The following is a 24609-nucleotide window of genomic DNA, read 5'->3' as shown; positions in this document are numbered from 1 at the left end:
GCGAAGGGGAAGCCAGTACATCCTACATGGCTGGAGCAGGAAGAAGAGAGCAAAGGGGAAGGTGCTGAACACTTAAGTAACTCATGCACTATCAAGAGAACAGCAAGGGGGAGGTCCGCCCCCATGATCCAATCATTTCCCACCAGGCCAGCCCCTCCTCCAACACTGGGGATTACAATCCAATACAAGATTCAGGTGGGGGTTGGGCGTGGTGGTCCACAACTGTCATCCCTGCACTTTGGGAGGCTGACGCAGGTGAACCACTTGAGCCCAGGAGTTCGAGACCAGCCTGGCCAACATGGCAAAACCCCATCTCTATTCAACTACAAAAATTAGCCAGACATGGTAACACGCACCTATAGTTCCAGCTACACAGGAGGCCGATGCAAGAGAATCCCTTGAACCTGAAATGCAGAGATTGCAGTGAACTGAGATCACACCACTGCACACCATTCTGGGTGACAAGAGTGAGGAATGGTCCCAAAATAAAATAAAAAAGAGAGAGAGAGATTTGGGTGGGGACACAGAGCCAAACTATATCACTAAATATTTTAAAGACATCTCAATGGGCATATTGATAGGGAAGCCAAGGGGTGGGGAACTAAGACAAAACTGTTCCTTGTTCAAAAATGTCTGGGAATAGTTAAATTAAACCCGGTACGGCATCTCAATACTGGCTACACATCAGAATCCTTTGAGATTAAATGCCTCACACTGTTTAGAGGCAGGCAGGATGGGCAACCACTGGAATTAAACCACCTTTCATATGAAAGGATGAGATTTTCCACATGGAGTCCCCCCTATACAAGCATTCCCCTAGCTTGCTTGACCACAGAACTCGGAGCAAACACAGCTAAGAAAATGCTGCTCCAGATAAGAAAACTTGTATGTTGAAAACATGGAAATAATGAACTTGGATATACACAATAAAAAGTACACAAAAGAAAACACACATGAAGATGTTGCTGACATGAAAGCCTTTCTTTTTAATTTGGTTGATACACATTTGACAAAATATTTTAGAATAAAATAATCCATGAACAGGTACAAGGTATTTACAGTAACAGAACAGAAAAACATAAAATCGATGTATTTCTTTAACAGAAATGTCTATAAAATTTTCTACTGTTAATATGGAAGACTTTCAGTTCCTACTTATTAACCTGGTCTTAAGCCTCCACAGGCAACATCTAAGGCCCAGGAGTAGGATATACAAGTTCTAACACATTTGGCAATTAAGAATCATCTATTAGTGTGAGCTGGTGGGCAGTGGGGTGGCGGATGGGGAGGGAAGAACCAGATCTTAGGGTAAGTTACAGAATGGAAGACTCCACTGAAAACAACTATGGACAAGAAAGACTTAAAATCACACTTATCTTTTTCTCGTCTCCTGTGGGAGAAGGCTGCAAACTATTTTAAAGACTTACTCTATTTCTCCTATTAGCAGAAAATCAGCAACCCTGAGACTCCAACTTTTCATGACATAAAAGCGAATACACATCTAGAAACTGATTAAGATTTATAAACTAATTTTACATCAGATAGAAAATAACTCTTATGATTTAAAAATACATGTAAGGAAACAAAACTTCCCAAACTTATTTTTCATGCCTAATTCTTAAACATTTCAACTAATAATTTCTATTGTCTGAAATTAGTTCCACACACAGATACACTTTAAATGAATGCTTTGAGTATAACTTGCTCTTATTAAATGGAATGCCTACTTTCTTGTATTATTATTCATATATACTTTAAAAAAATGAGAAGTTTAATCCACCTGGAATATATAGAAATTTATTGATTTACAAGATAGCCACACAGACAGAGACCAGGAAAAAATAATCAAATGCTCATTCTTAGTAACACAACTGAGACAGTGAAACATGATACACTATACATGTCATCTACTGATCCAACTAGGCTACTTGATAAGCTATACTTACAAAGAATGGTTTCATCAAACACCTTAGTAGAGCAAATATTCACACTGTGTTGAAATATCAAATTTGCTGCTCCTCCAGTGGCGGTTCAAGAGCTTCCATTACCTTTTTATTTGCCTCTTCATTATGCCGGCTTTGACAATGAGTTAAATGTTTCTTAAAACCTCTTGGGAAATTTGATTCAAAATTACAACGTGGACATTTAAGTAAACTTTGCCCATGGGCTGCTACATGATTTTTAAGGAGAGATTCTAAAAGAAAAGCCTTTCCACAGATTGTGCATTTGTAAGGGCTATGAACATTATGCTTATTAACCAAATGATGCAAAACAGCACCTTTTTTCATAGCACGGCAGCAACAAATTTTGCAATAATACTTTCCTTTTCCACGCTTCATATATTTTGCAATCTCCTCTTCAGAGATAAAAGCTTCTTTTTCTTCAGTAAATTGTAGCACATTTCTAGACTGCTCTGGACTAGTCATGTCCATTTTGTTCTCTTTGCTAAAGTCAATGGATTCCACATCAACCTGCTCTTGATCACTGCTTGATTCCTGGCCCTTAATATCCATTGCATCCAAATCTGTTTTAATGTACTCACTACTGCTAAGCTCAGCATCTGAGCTCTCTTGGTTGTCTTTCTTGAGCTTCTTTGAGGAAGGAAATAAAGTATCTTCTAAGAGTTTCTTAGGTGAAGCTAGTAGTTCTTCCTGAACCAGAATATCACACTTTTGATCATCTATGGCATCTATTTGTAGTTCATCACCAAGCTCAACAACCTTCTGTGATTCTGAGAATATAGCAGATTTGGGGAGTTCAGAGAAAAGGGCATGCTTCCGGGTCTCTGGAAAAAGGGCACGTTTGCGTGGTTCTGGAGAAGCAGGAGGGGCTGTTTTGGCAGGCTCAGGAAACAGGGCAGGTTTTCTAGGCTCTGTCTCAATAGAGAGAACAGGCTTCCAGATATCTGAGGCTGCTTTGGGGGACTCAGATGGCCCAGAAGAACCTGGTTTTCTGGTCTCAGGGAAGACAGGTTTCTGAGGCTCAAGAAAATAGGAAGACTTCCAGAGATCAGGAGAACCGCCACGGGAACTTTTCTGGGACTCAGGGAAATCAAGAGAAGCAGGAGAAGTTTTCCGCTGATCAGGAGAAAGTTTCCAAAGGTCTGGTGACCCTGAGGGTTTTCGGAGCTCTGGAGATCCTGCTGGACTACGGATTTCTGGAGATAGGGGTGGGCCAGGCTTGCGAAGCTCTGGAGACACTGGCGGAACTGCCTTCCAATGTTCAGGAGACAATGTGGGAGCTGTCTTTCGGAGTTCTGGTGGGCCTGACTTCCATGACTCAGGAGATGCAGGGGGAGACTTCCAGGAGCTGGGTGAGACTGATGAAGATTTCCAGGATGCAGGGGACACAGATGGAGTTGGTTTCCAAGGTCCAGGGGATATAGAAGGAATTGGTTTCCAAGGTCCAGGAGACACGGATGGAGCAGGTTTGGCTGGCTTCCAAGGTCCTGATGATGCTGACGGACTGGATTTCCAAGGCCTAGGGGACCCAGGTGGCCCTGGCTTCCAAGAACCTGGCGACACAGCAGGGGCTGGTCTCCTAGGCTCTGGGGAGACAGCAGGGAATGGCTTCCAAGGTTCAGGAGACTCTGAAGGGGATGGCTTCCTTGGCTCAGGGGAGGTAGTCCGGGCTGACTTCCGAGATTCTGGAGATGCAGTTGGGGATGGTCCCCAAGGTTCTGGAGAAGCAGCTAGAACTGGTGACTCTGGAGATGAGGCTGAAGGTGGCCCCAGCGTTTCTGGGAAATGAGAGTGCTTCTGGGGTTTGGGATTAATAAGAGTAGCCTTTACTGGCTCAGGAGATACAGGGGCAAGTTTCTGTGGTTCTGGAGAAGGAACGGGGGCAGGTTTCTGAGATTCACAAACAGGGACTGGTTTTGGAAGTTCAGGAGAAGAAACAGAGGCAGGTTTTGAAGGCTCAGGAGAAGGAAGAGAAGGTGTCTGTAGCTCAAGAGAAACAATGGAGCCAGGTTTCTGAGGCTCCAGGGGAGTAAGAGGAGTAGGTTTTGGTGATTCTGGAGACAAAACAGAACCAAGTTTCTGTGTTTCCACTGAAAGGGCAGGTATGGGTTTCGGTTCTGCTGAATTAGAGGGTATTTTCTGGTGTTCAGGAAGAGGAGGGCTTTTCGCAGGATCTGTTTCTTTGTTCAACTGATTTTTTGGCTTATCATTCCATTTGTCTGGGGATGCATGTTTGGACGTGATGTGATAGTATACATTAGAGTACATCTTGCTGGTGAAGAAGCATTTATGGCAGTGAAATAGCTTTGCACTTTTCTGGTAAAATATCATTTTACCTAGTCCACCAGCATCCATTTCATCACAAAATTCTGGATGGATGGTACCCATATGGATTTGTACATTTTCATAGTCTGTGCCTCTGAAACTGCAATGGTCACACTCCAAACGTGCTGATTGTTTACGAAGTTCCTGGAATACTTCCATTCTTCTTTCTGTTACCAACACACACGGTTATATTCTTTAAAAACTTTCAATACTGCTGCAATAAAGTAGGAATACATTATTTTCATGAACTGTAATTCTAAATAAAATGCTGTCAGTCCATTCTGTAACTGCATAATTTTAACTCTAGAACAGTGCATGCTTTATTAGATAATATCTCTAGAGAGAATTTGAAAAGAAGATACGGAAGAATCCCAGTTACTCTGCTAGGAGTTTCACATACATCATCTCATTTAATCCTAATGATATGATTCAACTATTTTCACTTACAGATGAATAAACTGAGGTTGAGAGAAGTTTAGCGACTTTCTCTGGTCCAGGTTATAGGACTATCAGTGATTCGAACCTGATCCTAGAATTAACTATTGCATGTGCTTTATACTTTTGACTCTCAAACTCTGAGTACACAAGTCCTCAGCACACAAAGATGAGTGAATATAAAAATTAAATCTTGGCTATTTAAGGCTGAACAAGAAACTAAACCTTTGTTGAAAGCACTTAATAAATCTAGCTATAAAAAGATGACTTTCTTTCAAACATGATGCTGGCTTGATTTCATGTAAATATATTTTGTAATGTTTAATCTATTCCAATACAGTATTTTATTAATTCATTTAATAAATAACTTACTTTGTGTCCTATAATGTTCTAGGCACTTGGGTTTAAAGCAGTGCCTTGCAATATGGCATCCATGAGTTGGGAAGATAAGGTGGAGTGGCACAGAGCGGTTGTTGGAAAAGACCTCTCTGCATGGGACACTCCAGCAGAGATCCTGAATGATGTGAAAGTGCATGCCAAGCAAAGGGCAAATGAGAGGACATCTCAGCAGCTGGAATATGGTTGCCCGAGAACATGAATTTTAAAAAACTGTAAACCAGTCTTCTTAAATAGTAAAAGGAACAGAAGCTCACAATTAAAAACACATTCATTAAGACAGTAAAAGATATACAGTGTCAGTCCCCAAGGGGTAGCCAGTGTACTCATGTGTCCTTGAAAAAATGTTCTAGGCACGTATTTACCAACACACATATTTTACACAAATGGGATATTAAACATATTATCTGGCAACTTGCTTTCATTTACAATTTATCTCTAAGATATTTTTATATATGGAGTAAGCACTGACTTTCCTTGTACTTATCTTTGCATATAAGGGTATTTCTGCAAGGAAAATTCCTAGCAATGGATTTTGTGTTTAAAATGGATACATTTTACCAAATTTTCAAAAAGTTCTATTATTGCATTCCAACAGTGTATATATGAGACATAATTTCCTATAAATTCCTAATCTTTGCTACAACCTAGGTGAAAGCAAGTGTCTCACTATTGTGTGATTGTGCTTCTCTTTAATGAGAAAGATTGAACACTTTCCCTTATTAATGGTAATGACAGGGTAAAAGACATTTACTGCTCCTCAAAGAACAGTACAGATTAGAAACACAGGCTCGCCCTTTATTAATTACAAAACCATTAATTTTTTTTAAAATGTAAAATATGTAACATTTCTAACTTTGGTAATTTGTTTTTTTGTTTCTTTGTTTTTTTGAGATGGAGTCTCACTCTGTTGCCCAGGCTGGAGTGCAGGGTACGATCTCAGCTCACTGCAACCTCCACCTCCTGGGTTCAAGTGATTCTCCTGCCTCAGCCTCCCGAGTAGCTGAGACTACAGGCACATGCCATCACGCCTGGCTAATTTTTTGTATTTTTAGTAAAGATGGGTTTTCACCATGTTAGCCAGAATGGTGTTGATCTGCTGACCTCGTGATCCACCCGCCTCAGCCTCCCAAACTGCTGGGATTACAGGCGTGAGCCACTGCACCGGCTGATAATTTGTTTTTAAAGATATTATCACCAACAATACTGTTTCCTAACACTTTTAACAGTAGTGTATCATTTGCTTTTTTAACTTTTTTTGGTCTAAAGCTAAAAAGGTGACAGATACTTGAGGAAACAATGCTTTTTTTCAGAAACTATTTACTCTCTTTGAGTTACCCAGCAGTTATCCTGTATTTTAGAAAATTGTTTTTACGGCTAGGACTGTAACAAAAGAAAAATAAATAATTCAGTACTGAAGAAAAATCTGTAAAAATTATCTTTTTTTTTTGAGACAGAGTTTCGCTCTTGTTACCCAGGCTGGAGTGCAATGGCGCAATCTCGGCTCACCGCAACCTCCGCCTCCTGGGTTCAGGCAATTCTGCCTCAGCCTCCTGAGTAGCTGGGATTACAGGCACGTGCCACCATGCTCAGCTAATTTTTTGTATTTTTAGTAGAGACGGGGTTTCACCATGCCGACCAGGATGGTCTGGATCTCTTGACCTCGTGATCCACCCGCCTCAGCCTCCCAAAGTGCTGGGATTACAGGCTTGAGCCACCGTGCCCGGCCCTGTAAAAATTATCTTTAACTTACAAACATAATTGAATACATGTAGAAATAATGGGCTAACCATCCACCTCAGAGCCCACTGTTAAATAAAACTAGAAGACTTTAGAGGAAAATGAAAGATATGCCTCAATAATCCCTTGTGGCCTTAACTGGCAACGATGAACAGCGAAGCTAGTATTAAAGAGCACTATATTACATATTGTAATTACAACAGAGACTAAGAGCTCAGGTGTGCTAGGTTTGAATCAGATTCACCCACTATTCCCCATTCCTCCCAGCCACCCCTCCTCTTCCCTCTGCCTATCACCAGCTCTTCAGGTCCATCTCATACTTAAATCTAAAAAAAATGCTACAGAATTCACTTCTCATATCCCAAATTACATATATCTAGCACACATTCATACATTACTATACATATGGGCATGTAAACTTTTAGAGGTTTCCTTAAGAATTCCAAGTATTTTTTTTATTTATTTTCTCATCATCAAATATTCTCCTAAGCATGCTTTCCCTACTAGACTTACCTGCAGTCTTACTAGACACCTTAAAAGTGGTCTTCAAAAGGCTGGCATTCTACATGGCTTTTTGACTAAACCACACAAATAGCCTATAGTATATGAAGAAGAACAAAGATGAGAAGTTGAACCTGGAAAAAAAAAAAAAAAGAAAAGTAATCAAAACTATATCTGTGATCGTGTGTGTCCCCTGTAATAGAATTCGGTGTATTTCTCTCTCCATCCTGCCCTAACAGTGAGAGGAGTCCAATTCATTAAGCCTGAACATTACTTTTATGAAATGACACCAAAGACTATAGGAGATACCACTCCTGACACACCGTCCTTGTCTACTTTCTCTTTAACAATCCACTATGGAATTATGCCCATGTGTGTATCCAAACCCTTCTCAAACCCACCACCTAACTTCCCTTCTCTGATGAGCACTCAGAAGACTGCTAGTGTGACTACTGACCTTTGTCAATTATTGCTATTACACAGCAGAGTGGCAAATTAACAGGTAGTGGAGGAAAGGACACTACAACAAACAAGTCCAAGAGGCACAAAAAGAAAGGACTCTGGGGAGCAGGATGGCAGTGTCCCGACTCCAAGGAAGAACACATGGACCTGCTTCAGTGATTGCTCTGCCCTCTTCTCTTCCTGCATGTATTTCAAAGGTAAAGCATCATGGTGTGGGTAAGTCTGCTGACAGGAACAGAATGTGATACACTGGCCATGCACAAGCTACACAACAGCTCACACTGTGTTTCTGATTAGCTCCTATCCCCCCACACCCTGTCACTGCTTTAATTCTCACATCTGAACTCCCTGCCACTAGTCTCCCTTACTTCCCACCCATTCATCGTACAGCTACCAAACATGTCTTCCAAACAAAAGCCTAATGTGACCTGCCTGTTCACAATTCCTCCAAGTCTCCTAAGACGCCTAGGGTACACAGTTTGAATATGGCATATGAAGCTCTTCACAGTGTGGCCAATGACCAGACTGCATTCTCAAAATACTGGCTCACATGTAATTCCCTGACTCTTCCAGCGTCTGGGCCTTTGTATAAGCTATTTCCTCTCCTTTATACTCCATCTTACCACTCGGCCATCAAGCAAATTCCTTCATCCTTCAAGCAGGACAGCTTTTTAAGTCAGCTGTCTCTCTGTATACACAGGGGATTGGTTCCAGGACTGCTCCCATATTTCAAAATCCACACATACTCAAGTCCCACAGTCAGCCTTGTGGAATCTACATATATGAAAATTCAGCCCTCCATACACATGTCTCACATTCTGTAAAAACTGTTTTTTTAATTGGCATTTGCATGAGGTTCAAACCTGTGTTATTCATGGGTCAACTGTACTGGCCTCCCAATTTTTCCTGGAAACCCCAGCTGTATGCACATTTCCAGTGCAGCATCACCCTCTGGCACTGCAGTCTGACTCCAACAACAGGTTGTTCTTGGTGAGGAGGGACTATCCATTTATTCACCTCTGGACTCACTGCACATCTCTGGCACACAGTATGTGCACTGTTCAATCCTAACATTCTCTCAATCTTAGACTCACAGGATTTTAAAACCAGAGGAAACCTAAGCTACCATCTATGTAGTCTCAAAGTCATAGGATTTGGGGGTAGGAAAAGACCTCAGGGATCATCTACTTTTAAAACTTCAATTTATAGTTAAGGAAACTCAAGCTTGACATTAACCAGCTTGCCCAAATCAGACAAAAGATCAGTATCTGATGAGAGAATAAAGTTCTATCTGCCCAGGTTCTTGTTAGATATACACAAACTAATATAGCAGACTTTAGTAAGACCTTTTAAAGCCTGTACAATAGGCAAAAATAAGCAAGGTGAAACAAACACTTAAAATCCACATATCAAGCACATAAATACAGGACTATAGGGAATTATATCCCATATTCTGTACTGGGCAGACTACAGCATACCAGTGGATTGCTGTCTCTAGCTCTGGCAGGAAGGACGCTTTAAGAAAGTCTCTAACAAACTAGAGAACATGCAAAAAAAAAAAAAAAAAAAAAAAAAAAAAAAAAAAAGCAATCGGGATGGCAGGTGGCCTTAAAAAAAAATCTTTATGAATACAGACATTTAACTTCAAAAGGGGAAGAATTATAGATAATATATAAGCTATACTATAAGTGACAAGCAGAAGCCAGCAGCCAGCAGGAAAAGAATTTTGGCTCAGCACAGTTAACAAAGCACTCTATCATGAGCTAGAATGAGTTCTTTGTCAGATAGGAGTACTCCATAATTAGAACCTGATAATCAGACCGGGTGCAGTGGCTCATGCCTGTAATCCCAGCACTCTGAGGCAAGCATATCCCTTGAGCTCAAGGGTTCAAGAACAGCCTGGACAACATGGTGAAATCCCATCTCTACAAAACATACAAAAATTAGCCAGATGAGCAGCATGCACCTATAGTCCTGGCTACTCAGGAGGCTGAGGCAGGATAAATCACTTGAGCCTGAGAGACAGGGGTTGCAGTGGACCAAGACTGCACCATTACACTCCAGCTTAGATGCCAGAGTGAGACCCTGTCTCAAAAAAGAAAACAAAAAAAAAAGCAACATCAAAAAACTGATGATCAGCATAGGACTAAAAGGATCTTCAAGGGGCTGAGTTCAAATTCTTTCCTTTTTTTTTTGTTTTTTTTTTGAGACGGAGTCTCACTCTTGTTACCCAGGCTGGAGTGCAATGGCACAATTTCGGCTCACCGCAACCTCCGTCTCCTGGGTTCAGGCAATTCTCCTGCCTCAGCCTCCTGAGTAGCTGGGATTACAGGCACGTGCCACCATGCCCAGCTAATTTTTTGTATTTTTAGTAGAGACGGGGTTTCACCATGTTGACCAGGATGGTCTCGATCTCTTGACCTCGTGATCCACCCGCCTCAGCCTCCCAAAGTGCTGGGATTACAGGCTTGAGCCACCGCGCCCGGCCAACTTCTTCATTTTATACCTGAAAAGACTGATGCTGAGGGATAGAAGTGACCTGTCAAACATCACAAAGTTCACTTAGGTCAGAGGAAACAGCAGTTTTTAATTCTGGCTTTCTCAATTCTGGATCTCTGCTATAACAAAATGCTGTCTTTCCCACAGTAGCACAACGATCCACAAAGATGTTATAGAATTGAATCCAAGAATTCAACTTTTAGGCAGAGCCTAGAGAGTTGGGCATCTTTCCAGCTTTACGGTTCTAGCAAAATTTCTTCCCAAATTTCGGAACTCCTAACCCTAACTAAAAACTAAGTCAGAATGGTCCAAATTACAAAAATTTCTTTGTGTCTTTATAGATTACATCTCGTCTCTAAAAAAAACCTAAATTCTAATCATTGGTGCTCTGCCAGTCTGTCACCCAGTATTCTTCAATGCAATGTTATACCATATGGTGTATCATAACTATTTCCCATGTCCCATTCAATTTCTTCGTTGAAGTCCAACACCACTGATCATCTTTTAAAACACGTGATGCACAATACGTTAAATTAAAATTCAATATGTAGAACATGTTTAAAGCTAAATGGGTACTATTAGTCTATACACACTAGCATTGTTCTTTATCTTAGCTTTTTTTTTTTTTTAAGATGGAGTCTTGCATCATTGCCCAGGCTGGAGTGCAATGGCGCAATCTTCGCTCACTGCAACCTCCACCTCCCAAGTTCATGTGATTCTCCTGCTTCAGCCTCCAGAGTAGCTGGGATTACAGGTACACACAACCACACCCAGCTAATTTTCTCTATTTTTGGTAGAGATGGGGTTTCACTGTGTTGGTCAGAGTGGTCTTCAACTCCTGACCTCAGGTGATTCCCCCGGCCTCCCAAAGTGCTGGGATTACAGGCATGAGCCACCACGCCAGGCCTTAGCCGACCTTTCTTTTTTTAAGAGACAGGGTCTTGCTCTGTTGCCCAAGGTTTTAGTGCAGTGACGCAATCACAGCTCACTGCAGCCTCATATTCCTGGGCTCCAGAGATCCTCCCACCTCAGCATCCTAAGTAGCTGGGACTACAGGTGCACACCACCATATCTGGTTAATTTGTTTCTGCAGCGATGGGGTCTCGCTATGTTGTGCAGGCTAGTCTTGAATTCCTGGCCTCAAGCAGTCCTCTTGCCTTGGCCTCTTGAAGTGCCGGGATTACAGAAGCCACCATGCCCAGCTGTTAAAAAATTGATCAACTGGCCAGGCGCGGTGGCTCACGCCTGTAATCCCAACACTTTGGGAGGCTGAGGTGGGTGGATCATTTGAGGACAGGAGTTCGTGACCAGACTGGCCAACATGGTGAAGCCCTGTCTCTACTAAAAATATAAAAATTAGCTAGGCATAATGGTGCACGCCTATAATCCCAGCTACTTGGGAGGCTGAAGCAGGAGAATTGCTTGAACCCAGGAGACGGAGGTTGCAGTGAGCCAAGACTGCACCATTGCACTCCAGCTGGGCAACAGAGTAAGACTCCGTCTCCAAAAGAATTAAAAAATAATAATAATAATAAATGAATTTTTCAAGTAGTTTTATATTTAAACAAAAACTAACATATAAGAATTCCCATACACCTCCTTCCACCAACTCCCTAGCCCCCAGTTTCTCCTACTACAGGGAGCATCCCTAATCTGAAAATCTGAAACCCGACATGCTCCAAAATCCAAAACTTTAGGAGTGCCAAAAGGAGCATTTTGGCACTCAAACAGTACAACGCAACTATTCCAAAATCCGAAAGTGGGGAGAGGGGAGATCCAAAGCACTTCTGGTTCCAAGCATTTTGAATAAAGGACACTCAACTAGTATTAACATATTTGGTTAGTGTAAGACATTTGCTACAATGATGAACTAATATTGATTTATTAAGTCTATAGGTTACGCGAGGAGTCACTTTTTTTTTTTTTTTTTGACGGAGTCTCGCTCTGTCCACCAGGCTGGCGTGCAGTGGTGCCATCTCTGCTCACTGCAACCTCCGCCTCCTGGGTTCAAGTGATTTTCCTGCCTCAGCCTCCCAAGGAGGTGGGACTACAGGCGCCTGCCACCACGCCCAGCTAATTTTTGTATTTTTAGTAGAGATGGGTTTCATCATGTTGGTCAGGATGGTCTTGATCTCTTGACCTCATGATCTGCCCGTCTTGGCCTCCCAAAGTGCTGGGATTACAGATGTGAACCACTGCGACCAAGGAGTCATTTTTGTGATGTGCAGTTCTATGGGTTTTAACAAATGCATAGCATCACGTATCCACCACTACGATAGTCACACAAAATGATTTCATTGCTTAACATCTTCCTATGCTCCTGGCAACCACTCATCCTTTTACTTTCTCTGTAGTTTTGATTTCTCGTGTGTATTTTTAAAGGATGGTAAACAGAACATAAAACTTGCCATTTAGGCCAGGCACGGTGGCTCATGCCTGTAATTTCACCACTTTGGGAGGACAAGGAGGGTGGATCACCTGAGGTCAGGAGTTCAAGACCAGCCTGACCAACATGGTGAAACCCAGTCTCTACTAAAATTACAAACAATTAGCTCGGCGTAGTGGCGGGCGCATGTAATACCAACTACTCGGGAGGCTGAGGTGGAGGGTGCAGTGAGCTGAGGCTGTGCCATTGCCCTCCAGCCTGGGCAACAAGAGCAAAACTCCGTCAAAAAAAAATCACTTGCCATTGAATCATTTTTAAAAGCACAATTTAGTTCTAAAATGTTGTGCAAACATCACCATTATCCACGTCCAGAATCACTTCACCACAAACAGAAACTCAGTACTCATAAAACACTAACTCCCACTCTCCACTTTCAGTGCTGGTAATCTCTAATCTTTCTGTGTCAGAGGGGGAATCATACAGTATTTGTCTTTTTATATCTTATTTCACTCAATATAATGTGTTCAAGGCTCGTTTATATTGTAGCATCTATCAGAATTTCATTCCTAAGGATGAACAATAGTCCATTTTATGTATATACCACAGCTTGTCTTTCATTCACCTGTTGATAGACATCTGGATTGTGAATAATGCTGCAATGAACACTCATGAACAAGCAACTGAGTCCCTGCTGTCAATTTTTTTGGGTACAAACCTAGAATTGAGGAACCACTACCAATTCCCATAGCTGTTGTACCACCCTACATTCCCACCAGCAATGCACCGAGCTTCAATTTCTCCACATCCCCAACACTCATATTTTCCCATTTTTTGTTAGTAGCCAACCTAACAAGTGTGAGGTAGTATCTCATTGCGGCTTTCATCTGCATTTTCTTAATGGCTAGTGATGTTGAGCATCTTTGCACGTGCTTATTGGCCATCTTTCTATCTTCTCTGGAGAAGTATCTATTCAAATTCCTTGCCCATTCTTAAGCTGGGTTGCTTTTTGTTGGTTAGTTGCATCTCTTCTTGTATTCTAGACACTAACCCTTTATCAGGTTTATGATTTACCAATGTCCTCTGCCATTTTGGAGGCTGTGTAGCGGATTTTTAAACAGTAATAATGACAGAAGAGGAGGCAGCCTACGACTGAAGCGGAAAGAATGGCTTTCGTGCTGTGCTGCCCCCAACTTCCCAATGATTTCACACGCAGTGTTTCCTGCCTCGGCCGCGACTGACACCGGGCCTCCCCGCTCCCTGCACAAAGACGCACTCCCGCCCGGCCTCCGGGGGCGGGCCCTTCCCGCGGCCGCGTAGGGGGCGAGGCGGCGCAGATCCCCTTCACTCGGACCCGCGGCTTCCTCCCGGACCGGCCCCGCCAGGTCAGCGGCCGACGCAGGGCTCGGAGATGCAGGCCCCGGCCACGCCCCTCCCCCGCTCGCTCTCGCTCCTCACCGGTCGGGTAGCGGGCAGCGTCCCGTGGGCGAAGGACCACGCGGAGGGCCCGGCTCGCGGTCGCGAGCGGCTCCGCCAGGCCCCGCAGCGCAGCGGCCTCCCGAATGGCGACTGGACGCAGGAGCCAGGATCCGGGTGCGCGAGCGTGCGCGCTCCCGCAGCACGGGCGGGGGCTGACGGGAAGCAAGTTTGGCGCCGCGCGCCCTCCGGCGCGGGCCAATCAGATTGCCGGTCGCGTGGCGCGGCAGTGCCAAAAGTGCGTGGGCAAAACTAGCGACTCGCGCGGGCCTTCGGAAGTGCTGCGCGCCCGCCCCGCCCCGCCCCGGAAGTGCCGCACGTGCCCACTCCGCCGCCGCTTCCCGCGCGCGCCTGGGTCGGCTGCGCGAGGGTTTTAGCTGCGCCGGGCTTTTGGCCTCCCGCCGGGACCTTGGAATGGCCCGGGCCAGCCACCGCTCTGCAGATATCGCTTCCTTTTCTTGCTTTTTTGATTGTTGTATAAATGAATTTATTAGGAAAAAAAGAGCTGGACCTGCCCCATACATTCTCAGGGATACTTCCGGCATAATGCCAATGACAAAAATACAGACATAGTTCTTGGATGCCAGTATTTCTTCTCATCACCCCTCCTCCAGTGAAAGCCCGGATCCCAGAGGTTATCTTCAGTCTTAACGAATGTTACCACAGTTCTAATTAAAACGCATGCGCCTCTCATGCTGACGCCGCCAGTATGCTTGGAAACACTGTGAAATTAGCTCAATGCTCTCTACATTTGTACCCTTCTGAAGTTTTGCTTTTTTTTTTTTTTTTTCAATTGTGGTAAAAATAAACTACAGAATGGTCGGGCACTGTGGCTCAGGCTTGTAACCCCAGCACTTTGGGAGGCTAAGGCGGGTGGATCACCTGAGGTCAGGAGTTCAAGGCCAGCCTGGCCAACATGGTGAACCCCGTCTCTACTAATAATATACAATTAGCCAGGCATGGTGGCGCGTGCCTGTAATCCCAGCTACTCTGGAGGCTGAGGCAGGAGAATCCCTTAGAACCTGGGAGGCGGAGGTTGCAGTGAGATCGCCCCGCTGCACTCCAGCCTGGGCAACAGAACGAAAGTCTGTCTCAAATAAATAAATAAAAACAAAAACCATAGGATTTACTGTCTTAACTATCTTTAAGTGTACAGTTCAGTGGTAGTAAGTGTTTTCATAACACCACCATCCATCTCTGTAACTTTTTCATCTTAACAAACGATGCGTTACATGTTAACTCCTTGTTCCCCTCTACCTTCTACTTTCTGGCAGTCACCATCCTACTTTCTGTCTCTGAGTTTGACTACTCATAAAAGTGGAATCATACAGTATTTGTCCTGTGACTGATTTATTTTACGTAGCACAGTGTTCTCAAGGTTCATCCATTTTAGCACTGAATACTATTCCATTGTATCGATGCCACATTTTGCTTATCCACTCACCTGTTGATGGACACTTGACTTGCTTCCCTATTCAAAATATTGTGAATAATGCTTTCACATTTTCAAAGAACCAGTTTTTGGTTTCATCGATTTTCTGTCGTTTTCTATTCTCTATGTCATTTATCTTGGCTTTAATCTTTATTATTCCCTTCCTTTTGCTAGCTTTTGATTTAGTTTCTTTTTATTTTTTTTATTTATGTTTATTTTATTTCATTTTCATTTTTTTTAAAGATGGGGTTTCACCATGGTGGCCAGGCTGGTCTTGAACTCCTGACCTCAGGTGATCCACCCACTTCGGCCTCCCAAAGTGCTAGGATTACAGGCGTGAGCCACCGCGCATGGCCATTTAGTTTCTTTTTATTTTTATAATTCATTAAATTGTAAAGTTAGGTGTTAATTTGATATTTTCTTGGTTTTTGATGTGTTTTGATGTGTTTATAGCTATAAAGTCCTTTAGCATTGCTTTTGCTGCATCACAAAAGCTTTGCTGTAATGTGTTTACATTTTCATTCATTTATTTGTATTTTCTAATTTTCCTTGTGATTATTGCTTTTTCTGAGTGTGTTAATTTTCACAAATTTGTGATTTTTCCCATCTTTTTTTTTTTTTTTTTTTTTGGGACAGAGTCTAGCTCTGTTACCCAGGCTGGAGTGCAATAGCACAATATTGGCTCACTGCAATGTCTGCCTCCCAGGTTCAAGTGATTCTCCCACCTCAGACTCTCAAGTAGAGACTGGGACTACAGTCATGAACAATCATGCCTGGCTAATTTTTGTATTTTGATGAGAGACAAGTTTTCACTATGTTGGCCAGGCTGGTCTCGAACTCCTGACCTCAAGTGATCCGCCTGCCTCAGCCTCCCAAAGTGGTGGAATTATATGTGTGAGCCACCACACCTGGCCCCATCATACTTTTGTTATGCATTTTTTTTTTTTTTTTTTGAGATGGAGTCTCACTCTGTCGCCCAGGCTGGAGTGCAGTGGTGCAATCTTGGCTCACTGCAACTTCCACATTCTGGGTTCAAGTCATTCTCCTACTTCAGCCTCCTCAGTAGCTGGGATTACAGGCATGTGCCACCACACTTGGCTAACTTTTTTGTATTTTTAGTAGAGACATGGTTTCACCATATTTGTCAGGCTGGTCTTGAACTCCTGACCTCGTGATCCACCTGCCTCAGCCTCCCAAAGTGTTAGGATTACAGGTGTGAGCTGCCATACGCAGACTCTTATGCATTTCTAACTTCCTCCATTGTGGTCTGATATGATACACTGCATGATATTTATCTTTTTAAGTCTACTGAGACTTAGTTTGGGGTCTAACATATGATCTGGAACATTTCTGGAAAGTGTTCCATGTGCACTTGAAAATGTATATGCTGCTGTTGTTGACTAAAGTGTTTTCTGTCTTTTAGATCTAGTTGGTTTATTGTGTTAAGTCCTCTAATTTCTTACTTATCTTCTGTCTACTTGTTCTGATAATTGAGAAGGTGATATTGACATTTATTATTGTAAAACTGTTTTCACCCTTCAATTCTGTCATTTTTTGCTTCATATATATTTATGTTCTGCCATTAAATGTGTAAATGTTTATAATCATTATACATTCTTGCTGTATTGAAACTTTAATTAATATATAATCTTGTTCTTTGTTTCTTATAGTCTCTTTGATTTAAAATCTATTTTGTCTGGTATTAGTATAGCCACCCCTGCTCTCTTCTGGTTACTATTTGCATGAAATATCTTTTCCCATCCTTTCACTTTCAATCTATTTGTCTTTGGATCTAAAGTGAATCTCTTGAAGACAGCATATAGTTAAATCATTTGTTACTCATTCTGCCAGTCTCTGTATTTTAGTTAAAATATTTAACCCACTTATACTTAATTACTGATAAGGAGGGACTTCTGTCATTTTGCTATTTGTTTTCTGTATGCCTGCCTGACAACTTTTATGTCCCTTATTTCTTGCAAAAAATAAAGTGTTTTGTGATTTTTTGTTGTGAAATGTTTAAATTTATTTCTTGTGCCCTTTAAAAATATATTCTATAGCTATTTTCTTGGTGGGTACCATGGAGATTACATTTAATACCCTAAAGTTATAACACTTTAACTTGGGTTTCTGCCAGCTTAACTTCAATAACATACAAAAACTGTGCTCGTTTAATAGCTCCTCCCCTACCCCTTTCATGCATTGATTTCAAAAAATTACATCTTTATATCCTATGTACCCTAAAACAAACTAATAATTCTTTTAAATGCATTAGCCTCTTAAATTATGTAGAAAACAAAATGTGGAGTTATAAATCAAGGTTACAATAATACTAGCTTTTATAATTGCCCATGTATTTACCTTTATTGAGATCTTTTTTCATTTGGCTTCAAGCTACTGTCTAGTATCCTTTCATTTTACCCTGCAGGACTCCCTTGATCATTTCTTGCAGGAGAGATCTAGTAGTAATGAACTCCCTCAACTTTTGTTTATCTGGCAATGTCTTAATTTCTTGCCTATTTAGGAATGAAAATTTTGCTGGATATAGGATTCTTGGTTGACATATTTTTTGTTCTTTTAGCACTTTGACTATATTGACCTACTGCCTTTTGGCTTGTATAATTTCTAATGAGAAATCCAAAGATAAGTTTATTGAAGATGGCTTGTATGTGAATCACTTCTCTTTTTCTGCTTTCAAGATTCTATCTCTTGTGGGTAACACCCACCATGGGCACTGAGGAAGGAGAACTGTCCAGACCCCAGGCACTAGTACCTGAAGAATATCTTAGTTTATAGTGTTATTGCTCAGCTGTTTCCTTTATATATAATCCTTCATATATAATCATATATTAGTTTATAGAATGAGTGCTTGAAGTGTAACTTACTGCTTACATATATCTGGCATACTTAGTTCTATATAATCTTTTTTTTTTTAATTGCATTTTAGGTTTTGCGGTACATGGGAAGAATACACAAGATTGTTGCATAGGTACACACATGGCAGTGTGATTTGCTGACTTCCTCCCCATCACCTATATCTGGCATTTCTCCCCATGCTATCCCTCCCCAACTCCCCACCTCCCGCTGTCCCTCCCGTATTTTCCCCCTACAGACCCCAGTGTGTGATGCTCCCCTCCTTGTGTCCATGTGTTCTCATTGTTCAACACCTGCCTATGAGTGAGAACATGCGGTGTAATCTTTCTATATAATCATATAGGTATTGCAGTCATAGCTGGACTGACACATTTAGTGCTGATTTATATAATCCTTCTATATAACCATATGGTAGTTTGTAGTAGGAGGAATGCCTAGAGCAGTCACAGAACAGAAGAAGTACATGGGAAAACAGCCAGACCAGGATGAGAACCAAAGACCCAGGCAGTGGCATCCCTGCCTGAAAGGGCATACACTGTATGGCAGGCTTGGAGCAAGAGCCTCTCCTCCTGAGAAAGGAGTTGTAGTATGTTGCATCCAGTTCCTGTGGAAAGTAGGCCTCAGGCCTGAGATTCTGGAAATAACCGAGGGAGAAGAACCCCTCTGGTGTGACCAGTCACGGTGGCTGTACACTCTGTCAGTCTTATCTTGCTTCTGTGCTAGCTCAAATCATCCTCCCATAAATATCTTAAGAGAATAGCACACGTCTGTCAGCTCCCACTGCATTGGCTTACAGTATCCTTCTATTAGAAATCCTTTGAAGTCTCCAGCCCCCAGATAAGAATTATTGCGCATGACACCTGCTGCACACAGCCCACCTCCTTGCCTCAGTGACCTAATGGGGGTGGACCCCTTTTCTGTACACGACCCTCTACTACTGCACATGGCACAGTCCCCTGCTGCACATGGCCTACCTCTCTGCCCAGGTGACATAACGGGGTGGTCCCCTCACTTGTAACTCACGTGATTATGTATGCCCTATCACTAAGCCTATAGATGATGACCTCACTCATGACTCTGCCCCCTGCTTCTACCTAATAAATACAGATGCTCTTCAGCATTTGGGGGCCGCTGCTGATCTCCGCTCACAGGTGGTGTGGTCCCCTGAGTCCAGATGTTCTTCACCAGTTCTTCAGTGTCCTGTCTCTCTACTTCTTGGATCCTGCACCTCAACACAGCATAAGGGACACCCCACAACCCTGTGGGGTCTCCACAGCCCTACATCTGGCTTCCAACGTGTGAGTGCCCTAAAATTTCTGGCTTCTGAGAGTTTGAGTATAATGTCTTGGTGTAGATCTCTGTAACTTCATCTTATCTGAAGTTCTTGGAGCTTCTTGGATGCTTGCATTCATGTCTTCAAATATGAGAACTTTTCAACTATTTTTTCAAATATTGTCTCTACCCTTTTTCTCTCTGTTCTCCTTCTGGCACTCCCACAGTGCTTGGTCCACTTGGTCCACTTGATGGTCCACTTGATGATGTTCCACAGGTCCCTTAAACTCTGAAGACTAAACTCTGAACTTTTTCCTTTCTTGCCCTCTCTTCCTAAGGGGCAGGGGAGTCATGCCCTACAAGCCATAAAATCTCATCAGAGATTTATTTAATTCTGTGTAAACTGGCATACTCTTCTCTTTTCTTTTCTTTTTGCTTTTCTTTTCTTTTTGGAGACAGAGTCTCACACTGTCGCCCAGGCTGGAGTGCAACGGTGTGATCTCGGCTCACTGCAACCTCTGCCTCCCAGGTGCAAGTGATTCTCCTGCCTCAGCCTCCCAAGTAGGTGGGATTATAGGTGTGTGCCACCATGCCAGGCTACTTTTTGTATTTTTAGTAGAGATGGGATTTCACTATGTTGGCCAGGCTGGTCTCAAAATCCTGATCTTGTGATAAGCCCTCCTTGGCTTTCCAGAGTGCCAGGATCACAGGCATGAGCCACCGTGCCCGGCCTATACTGGCTCACTCTTCAACTTGACTCTGGCACAACATTTCATTACAGATAAAGAAGAAAATAAACATCTTTTACCAAAAAATATGGAGTGTGGTGGTTTTTTTTTTTTGTTTTGCCATATTGTGAAATGTTTGCAAAATCATTTTTGTGAGGGAAAAACTGCATTTGTAAAGACTCTCTGTTAACACCACTAGATCTTTTCTCCTTCCAGGACCTCCCAATCCTCAAGAGAGTTTAGCACCTTTTGAGGAATAGAAAACATCTGCCATCTATTGTCTCTAAGGGTGGCCAACCCTGAGGCTTCATCTACATAATAAGAACTTTAATCTGTACAACCCCTTATCTTGACCCAGGCACTCCTGTTGATTCCAGATCTTTAGGGACTAATTTACCTCTTTCAATCGTCAATCAGAAAACCTTTTAATTCATTGAGACTTGTAAGCCCCTGTCCTGCTTTTCTAGACCAATGCATATCCCACAAACTAATGTGTATACCCCACATGTATTGATTTATGTATGTCTCACTGAAACATAAAAACCAAGCTGTAACCCAGCCACATTGGGAACATGTTCTCAGGACTTCTTGAGACTGTGCCTCCAGATCTTGGTCGCTCATATTTGGTTTGGAATAAACCTCTTTAAATATTTTGCAGAGCCTGGCTCTTCATTGATGGCTCTGTCACCCTAACCTTTTTCTTTGTGTTCCTCAGAGACAATTTCAATTATCCTATCTTCAAGTTCACTGATTCTTCTGCCTATTCACATTTGCCTTTGAATATCCCTCTAGTGATTTTTTTCATTTCAGTTGTTATAATTTTCAGTTCCAGAATTTCTCTTAGGTTTCCAGTCTCTTTAGTGATATTGTTATTTTGTTCATACATCATATTCTTGACATTTTCCATATCTCCTTTTAGCCCTTTCATCATCTTGAAGACAGTTATGTTAAAGTCTCTCTTGTGAACAGCCATCAGATCTTTCTTAGGAACAGTTTCTGTTTACTTTTTTTTTCCTTTGAATGGCCCACATTTTCTTCTTTCTTTGTATACCTTGTAATTTTTTTGGTTGAAAACTGGTCATTTGAATATAATAATGTGGTAAGTCTGGAATCAGATTCTCCTATTCCCCAGTTTATGCTGATTTTTGGTTTTGGTTTTGCATTGTCGTAGGCTGCTTTTGTGCTGGGAATCAGCCTGAGGTATAGACTTAAAGGCTTCTTGGGTCCTTTCTGAGCCTGTGCCTTCCCTTGAGCATGCATTGTCAATTTCTAATAACTTTCTCCATACATACAGTCGTTTCTGAATGTCCTAATCTCCAATGTCTGGCTCCCAAAAGGAGAAAAAGAAAACCATGACAGGGGAGAAAGGGGGTGCCAGCCCTTTAACTTCCTGAAAGTCATTTTGGCTGCAAGAGGAGGAGCTTGTAACAATGGTGGAAGATGCAATACGATGACTCTCCACCTCTTTATCTGCATCTCTCTGCTCGAAAGCAGCAATCAGAGCAGATTCCTGATATTCAGAGGACAGTGTCCTTTCTGCCCACCCTGGCTCCTGTAAGCTATATACAAGCTGCTCCAGGAACAATAAGCCTCTTTATTACATATTATAGAGCCTCTTTTCATCGACAGCTCTGTTCACTATCTTCTTTCTGTTCCTCAGAGATAATTGTAAGGGTAGCTGAGTGAAAGGAGAATAGACCCAAAGTCAGGCAAGCAAGTTTTAGTAACTTGCCGGGCCGCTCCATAACAATCAGAGGAGGCATCCCCGAGCTTACAAGACACGGGTTTATATGGGGTGAGAGGGGGCATAAGGGAGTTTTTGGTAAGAGGCACAGAGAGAGTTTGTTAACTTGTAACAGACCTGCAATACTTCATCCTGTGACTTTTGTGGCGACAGTCTTTAAAAAAAAAGACAGAAATCAGGATTTTTTACGGCTATGGTCAAACAGGAATTCACAAGTATGGATAACATATGTTTTCCCTGTCCTCCCTCAGGCTGCCCGTGCTGCCCCGAAAGCTGTGATTAGGCTTTGCTTCATTGTAGCACGTCTGGCAGCCTTGATGTGGCACCTAGGTAGGGGTTCAGGAATGCAGCTGCAGAGCAAGCAGAGGTGGGTGGGGACAGCCCGCATGGAGGTTTTCTGAGGCAGCACAGCTCCGTCCCTAACAACAATCATTTCGATTGTCCTGTCTTCAAGTTCACTGCCTGCCATGGAACTAGCAGTGAGGGATGGGCAGTCACTGCTGAGCTGAGAGCTGAAATGGTCGGTAATCAACTGCGATGTACCAGCCAACTCTTCCCCTGGAAGTCAGGTGCCTTCAGCACACTGGAGTTTCAGAACATTTACACTCCATTCCAGCTTTGCCATCTTCCCCGAAAGTTCCCTCTCTATTTTCTTTCTCTCTTTTGTTTGGTCCTTTAAAGTCCACTTAGGCAAACTAGGCCTAAGTCTATGTTCCAGAGTCTGTGTTCCAGAATGCCAGGTAGAACCTGCTACCATAGAACGAACAAACAGCCCACGTCCAGCACCTTCACCTTGTGTGGGCAGACAGCCTCCTCCTAACCTCAGTGCAGGCATCTCCAGTCTGTTTTCTACTGTCATTTTTCTATCCTCCCCTTCATGCAAAATTTAGGGTCCTGGGTTAATTTCTGGAATAATTCTGATTTCTAGGTTTCAAATATCAATATCAAATATTTTAGGATATTTTCTCACTTTCAGTTTTGCAGCAAAATTGATTCATTAAATTTAATAGATTTCTTTAAAAAGTATCCATCTAGTTACAAGCTTTTCAAAATGCCAATGAAAACACTTTGTAAACTGTAAATGTTAAATGCAGAGAGGATCTTTTATTTTCTCTGAACATCAAAGATGTAATGATTGAGAACTTTTTGAGATCCTGACTCTCAACATGAAGCAGGTCCATGTGGCTGCAGGACCTAATTTGAATGGCTGCTTCAGTTGTTTTTTCCTGAAGTGTCAGAATGAGTTGATGATCCCGAGAGACCTGTCCCAACTGAACTTTGAATAAGCCTCTAGCATAAGGCAACTCTTGGAAGCCAAAGTCTAGGCTCTAATGGGGCAATAACTCCAGGTCTTTTTCATTGATGTTTCTTCTGTAAATAAACAACGAAATAACAAAACACCACAACACCATCTGCTATTATTCTGAATTGAAATCATGTAAAAAAAGCTATGGTAGTTATAGAATATTAAATAGTTCAAGATGAATAATGCAAATAAACTACCAACTAGGTCTTTTGAAAGTTTCCCAGTATATTGCCCTAAACTTGAAAGTAACCAAAGAAAGCAGAAATAACTCTCACAAAATCCTATGCTAAACTACCCTTGTGTACTTTCAAAATTTCACTGAAGGCTGTAGTGAACACATACTTCTCAACCGTTTACTTGGATGTTTTCTCAACCTAGACTATGTTCCAAGGGCCAAACTTGAATCAGGCAATGGGTGGAGGCAGGTGAACTAAAACTGCAGTAGAAAGTGGCAGCTTGACAGCCTTTGAGAAGGAACCCCAAACTCATTAGCTGAGATGGCACTGGACTTTGTCATTTGTCATCTGTGTGTAAAGAATAAAAAATTGCTGCATTAATACATATTACAAGAAACAAAGCTGGGTACAGCGGCTCACGCCTGTAATCCCAGCACTTTGGGAGGCTGAGGCAGGCGGATCATGAGGTCAGGAGTTCGAGACTAGCCTGACCAATATGGTGAAACCCCGTCTCTATTAAAAAACACAAAAATTAGCCAGGTGTGTTGGTGTACGCCTGTAATCCCAGCTACTCGGGAGGCTGAGGCAGGAGAATCACTTGAACCCAGGAGGCGGAGGTTGTAGTGAGCCAAGAGCATGCCATTGCACTCCAGCCTGAGTGACAGAGTGAAACTCCGGCTGAAAAAACAAAACAAAACAAAAAACACAAAAAACCAAAAACAAGCAAAAAAAAAAAAGGAACATAATAAAAATGAGAAATAAATTATGAAATGTTTCCTGTAAGAGAAATAACAACAGCAGTCCAGCTTATAATATATAAATCTAAGCAACTTAGCAGTTTTATAATAAAAAAGGAGAAATTATTCTGCTATTTCTACTTACTTTATAATAATGCAAAATAC

General features: G+C 42.3%; 1 protein-coding gene across 3 annotated transcripts; it reads right to left on the bottom strand.

Moving 5' to 3' along the window:
• Positions 1–962: 962 nt before the first annotated feature.
• CHAMP1 (chromosome alignment maintaining phosphoprotein 1) lies at positions 963–14469 on the bottom strand. 3 transcript variants are annotated; one of them, XM_032246353.1, is made up of 3 exons: positions 14161–14469; positions 7371–7492; positions 963–4500 (listed from the first exon to the last, which is right to left on the bottom strand). In XM_032246353.1, exon 3 carries the CDS (start codon positions 4443–4445, stop codon positions 2004–2006), a length of 2442 nt encoding a protein of 813 aa, XP_032102244.1. In that variant the 5' UTR covers positions 4446–4500; positions 7371–7492; positions 14161–14469; the 3' UTR covers positions 963–2003. The 3 variants fall into 3 exon arrangements, with proteins under 3 accessions (XP_032102244.1, XP_032102245.1, XP_032102246.1); XM_032246354.1 differs by having other exon boundaries at positions 963–4497; positions 14161–14311; XM_032246355.1 differs by having other exon boundaries at positions 963–4453; positions 14161–14310.
• Positions 14470–24609: the final 10140 nt, after the last annotated feature.

Source organism: Sapajus apella, unplaced genomic scaffold, assembly GCF_009761245.1.
Source record: "Sapajus apella isolate SASKATOON/1434 unplaced genomic scaffold, GSC_monkey_1.0 scaffold60, whole genome shotgun sequence".
Taxonomy (NCBI): Eukaryota; Metazoa; Chordata; class Mammalia; order Primates; family Cebidae; genus Sapajus; species Sapajus apella.
The sequence above is the reverse complement of the archived record's forward strand: the minus strand, read 5'-3'. Positions and strand labels throughout refer to the sequence as shown.